This window comes from Lipotes vexillifer, unplaced genomic scaffold (genome assembly GCF_000442215.2).
Source record: "Lipotes vexillifer unplaced genomic scaffold, Lipotes_vexillifer_v1.1 scaffold1129, whole genome shotgun sequence".
In the NCBI taxonomy this organism is placed as follows: domain Eukaryota; kingdom Metazoa; phylum Chordata; class Mammalia; order Artiodactyla; family Lipotidae; genus Lipotes; species Lipotes vexillifer.
In genome coordinates this window covers 377,676-388,302 of record NW_006789022.1, presented here as the reverse complement: position 1 = coordinate 388,302, position 10,627 = coordinate 377,676, and the positions used below count along the sequence as shown (strand labels likewise).

The window sequence follows — 10,627 nt, the reverse complement described above, 5'->3', positions numbered from 1 at the left end:
CTTTCCCTCTTCTCGCAGCAGTGAAGCCAGTTCGAAATGGCTGGATGCACACTACGACCCCATGGCCAACATCCACACCTTTTCCGCCTGCCTGCGTGAGTCTCTGGGACCAGGAACCCCGGTTCTTGGGGGACGGAGGAGTCAGATGGTTCTGTAGGGAAGCCTCTATAATTCTGAGACCCTGGCTTATGGCTGTTTTATATTTTCCAGAGCTGGCAGATTTGCATGGGGACGGGGAGTACAAGGTAAGCATATCACCTCAGAGGTGAGACTTCCCGATGGCTCCAAAGAAGCTCAGCATAATCTGGAATTCACGTGTACTTTGAAAAAGCACATTTAGGGTTAAATTTTATTTTTAATGTGGAAAGTGAAGAGAACCTGTTGATTTCACAGTACAGACTGCAGAAAGTAAAGCAAAGCAAAATGCTGCCGGAAATTATACTAAGATAAAGCCTCTTAATTTTGTTAACTTGAAGTAATTCTTTACTGGAAGGGCACATCCCTTGGTTGGGGGTGGGGCGTTACTCTGGAGGGAAAGTAGAAGGGAGGAGAGTGAGAGTTTTATGTTTATCAAAAGGACCGAAGAGGCCACAACAGTGAGAGGCCCGCGTACAGCATAAAAAGAAAAAGAAAAGGGGGCATAGGGCCTTCCCTGGTGGTCCAGTGGTTAAGACTCCATGCTCCCAATGCAGGGGGCCCGGGTGTGATCCCTGGTCAGGGAACTAGATCCCACATGCCTCAACTAAAGATCCCACATGCCATAACTAAGACCCCAGTGCAGCCAAATAAATAATTTTTTTTTTTTTTTTTTTTTTTTTTAAGAAAAGGGCATAGATTTTAAGATTAGCCATGAGCTAATCGTTGTTGAAGCTGGATGATGGGTATTTGGGGGTTCATTATATGAGTCTCTCTGCTTTTGTATATGACTGAAAATTTTCCATAATAAAAAGGTTAAATTTTAAATTTAATTTAAAATATAAAAGTAAGTAAATGAAATGGAAATAAAGAAATAAAAAATTGGGGGACTTCCCTGGCAGTCCAGTGGTTAAGAGTCCACACTTCAATGCAAGGTGCGTGGGTTCGACCCCTGGTTGGGGAACTAAGATCCCACGTGCCACACAGGGTAGTCAAGAAAATATTTTAAAAAGAAGAAAAATAGGGCTTCCCTGGTGGCGCAGCTGGGCTCGTGAGCCATGGCCGCTGAGCCTGCGCGTCCGGAGCCTGTGCTCCGCAACGGGAGAGGCCACAACAGTGAGAGGCCCGTGTACCGCAAAAAAAAAAAAAAAGAAAAAAAAGAAGAAAAATAGATAAAAAATTTTGAAGGCACAGGTTTTTAAAAGGTTGAGATATATATTGGGCTAAATAAAGGAAGTTAACATGTCTGGAGTAGAATCTCTTTGAGGCAGTTTCACGTACATAGATATTATTTATTAGTGGGAAAATAGATTCTGAGAGGCTGAGTTTACCGAGTTTGTAAAAGGTGGCAGACCTGGGTCTGTCAGCTCAGCCCTCAGCAAGGGCAGTGAACCCACAATGAGTGTGTAATGTGGGCAGCTTGAAGGGAGTCATACCCTACATGGACTGTGCAGTTGGATTTGGTGACTTTGGCCCCCAAATTCCTATCCATAAATCATTCAACAATTCGGCAAGCATACAGTGAACCCCTTCTGTGTGTCAGGTGTTGTGCACGCACTAAACTCAGAAATGAGTCAGTCCATAGTCAGAAGGAGATATAGACAATGCCCTTAATTCATCCATGATGTTGACTGAACACCTAGTGTATGCTTGGCGCTGGGCTGACAGCAGTGAAGGGTAGAGAAATCACAGACCCAATAACTAATGTGAAATGGTAATGCTTTTGTGTAATAACTTTTTCAATGGCTAGTTTGCTTATTGTCGATTCCAAACATCTAACCCAGTGCCTGGCACAAATTAGATAATTGATACATATTTTGGGGGTAGATGAGTGGATGCTAAAATAGAGTATATGGAAAGTATTACAGGAGCACCAATGAAAGAACAGTGAATCTGTCAGGAGGCACTAGAGGGCAGTAACATGAGCTGGTGCTGAAGGATGAATGAAGTGTCCCAAGAAGGCATGGAAGAGAGGAGGGCACTCCAGGCAGAGGGAACAGCACAAGCAGAGGCAGAGAGGCTTGGAAGTTCACAGCATATTTGGAAAGAGCAAATTTGAAATAAGAAAGTTGAGGCCAATATGAAATAATAGTTAAGACCACCAGCTTTGGATCCAGACAGACCTAGGTTCAGGTCCTAGCTCTACCACTTACTAGCCGGGTGACTTTTACCTAACATCTCTAAGCCACAGCTTCCTCATTTGTGAAATGAGGCTAATAATCGTACCTACCTCACAGGTTGTTGCTAGGATTAAATGAAAGGATGCATGAAGTTACTGGTGTGGCTCCTAGCGCACTGTACATGCTCAGAATCCGGGCATTCTGTGGCAGCCCGCATTCTGGCTGGAGCATAGCATGGATGGGGGGGGGGGGTGTTAGAAAACAAGTTGGGAACCAGATCAGAGGGGCCTTGAAGGCCTCACTCAGGAGAATGGGTTTGCATGACAGCTACAGTGGCTTGGAGGGTGGAAAAGACAGGCTGAGGAGCTTGGTTCTCCTCTCTGGGTCCATAGAGCACATCCTGCTCTGCATGATTGGTTCTGCATCTTTAGCTCTGTTCCCGTTTGGAAGCCAGGCCTCAGAGCCCAGATACGAGTTTCAGGCCCCCCACTGACCTCAGCAACTGTTCCAGTGTCTAGAACAATGCCTGGCATGGAGCAGGCCCTGAAGAAATGTTTACTGAACAAACAATGAAAACATCAGCTGCCACCTATTCCTCGCTAGGTTCTCTAGTTGATTATCTCATTTGATTTTCACTACAAGTGTCATATGGTAGGTATTCCCCTTTTGTATGTGGGAAAACTGTGGCTCAGGAAGTTGCATCAGTTTTCCCAAGGTCATACAGCTTACAAGCCTTCTTGCAAAGCCTTTGCCTTTCCCCCCACCCACCCATGGTGCATTGTGAGTGTATATGAATGTGCACCAGAAAAAAGCTAAGCCCAAGAAGAGGGGCAGTAGGGGGGGTGGTCTTTAGACCCTGAGCCAGGAATCAGCCAGCCTCTCTCTACAGCTGGTGGTGGGGGACCTTGGCCCAGGTGGGCAGCAGCCCTGCCTGAAGGTGCTTAAAGGGCCCACAGTGCTGAGCGAAAGCCCGCTACCTGCCCTGCCAGCCGCTGCTGCCACCTTCCTCATGGAGCAACACGAACCCCGGACACCAGCGCTGGCACTCGCGTCAGGCCCTTGTGTGTATGTGTATAAGAATCTCAGGCCCTACTTCAAGTTCAGCCTGCCCCAGTTGCCTCCAAACCCCCTGGAACAGGACCTTTGGAACCAGGCCAAAGAGGTGAGTGATGTGCGGGATGAGAACAAGAAGGCGAAGGTGGCAGCCTTGGGGTTGTCCTCGTTCCCTGCCTGGCTCTGGTGCTCACAGGCTGTACCTTCTTCCCATGCTGGCACAGGACCGGATTGACCCCCTGACCCTGAAGGAAATGCTGGAGGGCATCCGGTGAGATCCCACTTCCCCCTTCGTATGCCTCCTACCCCTCCCTCATTCCCCCACCCCTACGCCTTCATCCCAGAGCCCACAGTCTGAGCCCCAGGCCCTGTTCCTTAACTAAACCTCCCATGATGGTCCCTCTCCTTACAGGGAGAAGGCAGAGGTGCCTTTGTCTGTACAGTCACTCAGGTAAGGGCCCTCTGGAGGGCCAGGGCTCCAGAAGCTCCCAGCGGGGAGGGAGCGGCCCTGGAGTGGCCTGGGGAGGACAGCCAGGCCCAAGGCATGCAGGTGTCAGTGCTCTGTGTGTCCAGGTTTCTGCAGCTGGAGCTGAGTGAAATGGAGGCATTTGTGAACCAGCACAAGTCCAAGTCCATCAGGCGGCAGGTACTGCCCCTCTCTTCTTATTTCCCTAGAAAAAATATGGACAGTTTTTTAAAAAGACCATGTAACATTAGTGGTAAATTCTACAGCCAAATGCGACTAGTTTTACTTTGCAGTTACCCTTCCACATATATAGTCACAAAGCTGCAGGGCTTCTACTTTCCAGTTAACAGTGACAGCTTTTTTTTTTAATAAATTTATTTATTTATTTTCATTTAAAAAAATTTTTGCTGCATTGGGTTTTTGTTGCTGCACGTGGGCTTTCTCTAGTTGCAGTGAGCGGGGGCTACTCTTCGTTGCGGTGCACAGGCTTCTCATTGCGGTGGCTTCTCTTGTTGCGGAGCACGGGCTCTAGGCGCGCGGGCTCAGTAGTTGTAGCACACGGGCTCAGTAGTTGCTCCACGGCACGTGGGATCTTCCCGGACCAGGGCTTTGAACCTATGTCCCCTGCACTGGCAGGAGGATTCCTAACCACTGCGCCACCAGGGAAGCCGCACAGTGACAGCTTTGAATTGATATATAGTTATGTAGCTTTATATAACTTTTATCATCTTGGGGGTAAAGGTAATATATTTTCATTAGAGAAAACTTTGAAAATAAAGAGAAATATAAAGGAGAAATATAAGTGACTACACTCACTACTCAGAGATACTCTTACCATTTTGGTACATTTCCTTTATAAATATGCTTTTATATCCTGCTTCCCTTGAGTACATAACATTATATCTTGAGCATTAGTCTTGAAGAACTCCATTTTTAATCAAGTGGCCCCTTGATTATTTCATTGATTATTCATTCATTGTTTATGTAACTATTCACATGCAGGTCATCGGAGAAGAAATGTCTCCTTTTTATGCATTTCATATTTTTCTTAGTTATGCTTTTAATGGCTTTATTGATGATCCCATTCGTTGATGAACTCCAGTGGTTCCTGACCTAGGGGTTCCTGACCCTAGCCCAGGGATGGGCTCCCATAGCTGTCCCTGCATTTCAGAAAGCCGCAGGGGAACCGGCTACTTCCTGTAGAGGCCACGTGAGCCGAACACACTGACCAACACATACCTCAGCATTTGGCTAGCCTTAGACAATTCTGTGAGAAACATTGTTCTCTCCTGCCGAGCAGCAGCTGAGGTCCACAGGTGTCACTATCATTGAGTACTTTTAAAATCAGGAAGTGAATTAAGTAAGTATTGCTTAAAAGATGCAGTTTTGGGGAGGCCATCGTTCCAAGTTATGTGCCATGGTTACATGATTGGGAGCCACTAGCATCCATGTTTCTATAACTTTTCTCCTTCCACTAGGCATTGAGGATCATTCCTTTTTTTTTTAATCTTAAAGATAGTCACACAATGAACAGCTTTATCCAAAGAAACATTTTAGTCCCACTAAATTATTTCCATAGAGAAATTCCTAAAAAAGGGATCGTACCCTTCTCTTTTGTTTTCTCTCCAGTCACAATTAGAGAAAGAACATATGCCCACTGTAGAAACTGTAGGAAAGCACAATGAAGAAATTAAACATCACCTATGATCTCACTGTCCAGAGATAACCAGTGTTTGTATTTAAGGGTTTAGCTTTCCAGCATGTATTTTTATTCACATTTTTTTAAAAACTGGGATAATACTAACATAACTTTTTACCTGTGTTTTCTCTTAATATGTTAGAAGCATCCTCCCTGTCACTGAGTCTTCTTGTAAAGTGTGATTTTTGTAAATGACTGCATGGGTTTTTTATCATATAGATAGTTTATAATTGACTTAGACAATCCTCTTTTGTTAGAAAGTTAGGTTTGTTGCAGTAAACACCTTTGTACATAAATCTTCTGTCACATCTCTGATACTCTTCCTCCTCCTTTGCCCTCTTTCTTCCTGGGGCGTCCTGGGAGTCTCTGGGGGGATGGTGTGAGGGGAGCTACTGGGTGACCCCTGGAGCCCCTCTGCAGACAGTCATCACCACCATGACCACCTTAAAGAAGAACCTGGCTGACGAGGACGCTGTGTCCTGCCTGGTGCTGGGCACTGAGAACAAGGAGCTCCTGGTGCTGGACCCAGAGGCCTTCACTGTTTTGGCCAAGGTCAGTGTGGGGCCTGGCCGTGGGCACGCCCGTGGCCCAGGCTCCATTCCCTCCCCTGTTCCCCAATATCTCCTGCCCCCCAGTTAGTTCTTGGTAATATGTGTTCATTGTAGAAAATTATAAAACGTAGATGAGTGTAAAGAAAGAGATATAGGGACTTGCCTGGCGGTCCAGTGGTTAAGACTCTGCGCTTCCACTGCAGGGGGCACGGGTTCAAGCCCTGGTCGGGGAACTAAGATCCCACATGCCATGTGATGGGGCCACAAAAAAAAAAAAAGAAGAAAAGAAAAAGATATATATCCCCAAATCCCACCACCCGCAGATAAGTCTTTGGCATAAGTCTTTCCAGACATTTTCATATTTAGACACAGATATATAACTTTACATAATTTTTTTCTTTTTTACAAATATGGCCTCGTGGTATAGGATCATGTAAACTACTGTTTTCATGTAGCAGAAGCTTATCAGTATCTTTCCATATCTATATAAAACCACATCAGCCTTTGCAAAGGCCACACAACATCGGTTATATAGATGTACCCCGTCACCTATTGTACATTTGTTTGCAGTTTTTTGCTATTATTAACACCACCTCAGTGGGCTTCCTTGCCCAAACATCTTTGCGTGCTTATCTAAATGCTTCCTTACGATGCATTCCTAGAAGTGGCCTAGTTTAGTCAAAGGGCTACATGTTGCCGAGTTTCCTTCCAGAAAAATTGTACAAGTTTAAACTGTGACCAGCAGGGTGTGAGTGAGGAGATTGGGACTTGGAGGAATTACTTCAGGTCAGGGAAGGGCTGGGGCTCCAGGGAAATCGGGATGTTTGAGTCTCTTCTTTGCAGATGAGCCTACCCAGCGTCCCTGTCTTCCTGGAGGTTTCTGGCCAGTTCGATGTGGAGTTCCGTCTTGCTGCTGCCTGCCGCAACGGGAACATCTATATGCTGAGAAGGTAGCCACATCCGTGGTCTCTGGGGCCAGAGGAACATCTCAGAAACCTGGTGGTCTCGAGGGCTTGTAAGATGAGCAGGGGGCTTTGGGGCTGGAATGTGAGAATGGAAAGAGCTGAGAACTTCATATAGGAGGCAGAGCCCTTGAGCACAGGGGACATGTGGAGGCTTGTCTGATGGGGCCTGGCAAAGTGAGAGACTGGGCCAGGTGGCCGTAACACGAGTGATGCAATCAGATATTAGAAGAAATGAAAATAGTCTCTCATATTTGTTCTGTTGCTTTTATAGGTATGTGAAATTTCCTTATGCATTAGTTTGATATTTCTCAACAGTCATTTTTTTTAATTCAAGAAATGTTTTTGAGCACCTACTACGTATTAAGCATTGTATAAGGTATTGGGGATATATTGATGAACAAAACATTAACAACGTCCCTGCCCTTGTGGGAAGATAGATATTAAAGTCAACAAACCAAGATAATATTGCAAACTGGATGCATGCTATGGAGGAAAAATATAGGCTCAATGGGAAAAAATAATGGGGTCAGGGTGATCAGCGAATGCCTGTCTGGGGAGATGACTTGAAGGTTAAGAAGGAGCCAGTTGTTCAAAAAGTGAAGCAAGGGCTTCCCTGGTGGCACAGCGGTTTAGAGTCCTCCTGCTGATGCAGGGGATGCGGGTTCGTGCCCCGGTCCAGGAGGATCCCACGTGCCGCGGAGCGGCTGGGCCCGTGAGCCATGGCCGCCGAGCCTGCACGTCCAGAGCCTGTGCTCCGCAAAAGTGAAGCAAGAGTGTTACAGGCAGAGGAAATTTAAGCGAACTCGAGGTGGGAAAGACATTGTCTTGTGCCACTCAAGCTTGGTGGCAAGACATGACGTAGAGACCAGGGTCGGCTCATGCAGGACCTGGTGGGACATGGTAAAGATTTTGGATTTTATCCGAAGTGCAGTAGAAAACTATTATGGGGTTTTACTCAGAAGAATGACATGACCCGTTTACAGTTCTTAGAGATTACCGTGCTGGGTGGAGAGTAGATTGGAAGGAGTCCCAGAGACCCGTGGAGAAGCTCTCAGACGAGTCATCAGGTGGGAGATGACTCTGGCTCAGACTTAAGAAAGGTGGACTAGAGCCTGTGATGGACAGACAGGAATTATCCCTACTTTCTGGATAAGAGAAATTAAGACTCAGAGGCCAGGAAACTGAGAACAGTGCGTTTACACAGAGTAAACTCCTCATGCTTTTCTGATAAATTACTAAACTGCATCGGTCCATTACTTTGTCTAACCTGCAGTGTGCTCACTGTAAACTGGTAAGTGCCAGGTTATCACACAAATTACTGTGGTAAAGTTAAGAGGAAGACTAGGAGGGAAGACACACTTCCTGTTATCCAAGGTCATGCAGCTACTAAGTCACAGAGGTGGAACTAATAGCGCAGTCATCTGCTTGTGGGCCGAGGTTGCTGCCAGGATAGTCTGTGGGGCTTGGAAAGAGGAGGGTCAGCCGGGGAAGGAGAGAGGGTTCCTCTGGGGCTGGGAGAGTGTGTCTTTATTCCACAGAGACTCCAAGCGCCCCAAGTACTGCATCGAGCTGAGTGCCCAGCCTGTGGGGCTTGTCCGGGTTCACAAGGTCCTGGTGGTGGGCAGCAACCAAGACAGCCTGCATGGCTTCACCCACAAGGTGTGGCCTCTGGGCAAGCACCAGCCCCAGCCCCTCCACCCGTGCCTCCTTAGTCCCCCTCAGCAGGCGAGCCCTTCCGGCCTTCCCTTCCCAGCAACTCCAGCCACCCCTTCTTTCCACTCTTAAGCCCTGAGCCCCCTGCAGACACTTAGCTGTCCCCCACCCCACCCCCCGCAGGGTAAGAGGCTGTGGACAGTGCAGATGCCCGCGGCCATCCTGACCATGAACCTCCTGGAGCAGCGCTCCCGGGGCCTGCAGGCCGTCATGGCCGGACTGGCCAACGGAGAGGTCCGCATCTACCGTGACAAGGCCCTGCTCAGCATCGTCCACACGCCAGTGAGCTGCTGCCTCCTCCTTGCCCCGCTCCCACCTGTGGGGCCCCTTCGCTGCCTCTCCTGACCCCACTCCACCTGCCACCCTTAACTTCTGATGCATTTTGAAAACATTCATTGAGCATCCCATATGCACAACTCACTGTATTAGAAGGGTAAATCAGTGACTGAATCCTTACTGTCGGGGAACTTACAGTCTGAAGTGATAGCCAGCTAGAGACACAGCCGATTCAAATACAAGGCAGACTAAAGCAGAGCAAAGCACTGAAAAAGCACAGAGGCAGCCTAGTGACTGGGGGTGGTGGTGAAGGGTAAATGGGGACGGAACTCAGGAGCCATTTCACAGGGCAAATCACAATTCAGCTGGGCCTCGAAGCAGTGTGCTTCGATAAATGGAGTGGATAAATGGAGATAGAATATTGCAGACTGGAAATAACATGAACAAAGGCTGAGAGGCATGAGTGTTCTTTAAAGGAGTCCAGGTAGTTTGATGAATCTGGACCAGACTTTTTCAAACAAAATCAATTTAATAGGCCAGTAACAGGACCAAAAAAAAGTTCAGAATATATCACATGTGAAACTTTGTGTACCTGTATGTATAAAGTGTTGTATGTCACAATGTAAAATTGGAAAGCCGCTGGTTTGGACCACAGGCTGCTGGGAGGGCAGGCAGTGTGGTATGTGGGTTGGGGAAAGGGCAGGGAGAGAACTGATAGGAAAGGCAGGTTGGTGTCAGATGCAGAAGGCCTTGAATGTCCTGACAAGGAGGGCAAAAGCCACTGGAGGTTTTTCAGCAGGGAATAGGTGTGGTCATATTTGTATTTTTGAAAGGCAGCAGAGGCAGCAGTGTGAAAGACACTGGGGAGGAAGACTAGGCTGGGAGACCTCTTCGAAAGCTGACCCCAAAGCCAGTGATGTTCAGTCTGGAACTGTGGCCGTGGCAGTGAGGAGGGGGCTGGGATTAGAGGCAGCGTGGCTCCAGGCCTCGCCTCACATCGCACCTCTTACATCATATCTGGGGTCTCCAAGCCTTATCCCCCTCCCCTGAGACTTGCTCTCCTCACTGAGTCATTTTCCCAGCTAAACTCTGACATCGCCACCGTAGGATGCAGTGACCAGCCTTTGCTTTGGCCGCTACGGGCGGGAAGATCACACCCTCATCATGACTACACGAGGTGAGGCGAGTCAGGCCTGGCAGGGGTTTTAAAGTTGGGAGTCAGTGAGATAGGCCTGATCCTGGGAAAGAAGAGGAGGCGGATGTGGAACATTGGTGGGCCTAGGTTTGGAAAGCAGGGCTTGCAGACACATGTCCTGTCTGGGCTGGGCCTTCACTGTGGACAGCTCACCAGCAGTCTGATGTCGCTACCTGGGGGCCAGGCCCTGGCTGTGTCTCCAGTTCACCCCAGTATCCGCCACAGTGCCAGGAACATCACAGTGGTCAATAAATAACTACTAGGGAATTCCCTGGCGGCCCAGTGATTAGGGCTCTGCAATTCCACTACAGGGGGCCCGGGTTCGATCCCTGGTCAGGGAAGTAAGATCCCGCAAGCAGAGTGGCGCAGCCAAAAATAAACAAGTAAATCAGCTGCTAAGTGAATGTATGAATTAATGGTAGGACACACTTCATTCCTTCCAGAAACTCAGAGT

At 47.8% G+C, this 10,627-nt stretch overlaps 1 protein-coding gene across 1 annotated transcript in view; it reads left to right on the top strand.

The window, feature by feature from the left end:
- Positions 1-10,627, top strand: part of BBS1 (Bardet-Biedl syndrome 1) — a 16,437-nt gene that overhangs the window by 394 nt on the left and 5,416 nt on the right. The window contains exons 2-12 of the mRNA XM_007461936.1: positions 19-95; positions 211-245; positions 3,145-3,417; positions 3,533-3,579; positions 3,721-3,759; positions 3,882-3,954; positions 5,894-6,025; positions 6,868-6,974; positions 8,528-8,648; positions 8,826-8,984; positions 10,086-10,155. Coding sequence (XP_007461998.1) covers positions 19-95; positions 211-245; positions 3,145-3,417; positions 3,533-3,579; positions 3,721-3,759; positions 3,882-3,954; positions 5,894-6,025; positions 6,868-6,974; positions 8,528-8,648; positions 8,826-8,984; positions 10,086-10,155 — 1,133 coding nt within the window. The remainder of the gene's footprint in view (positions 1-18; positions 96-210; positions 246-3,144; positions 3,418-3,532; positions 3,580-3,720; positions 3,760-3,881; positions 3,955-5,893; positions 6,026-6,867; positions 6,975-8,527; positions 8,649-8,825; positions 8,985-10,085; positions 10,156-10,627) is intronic.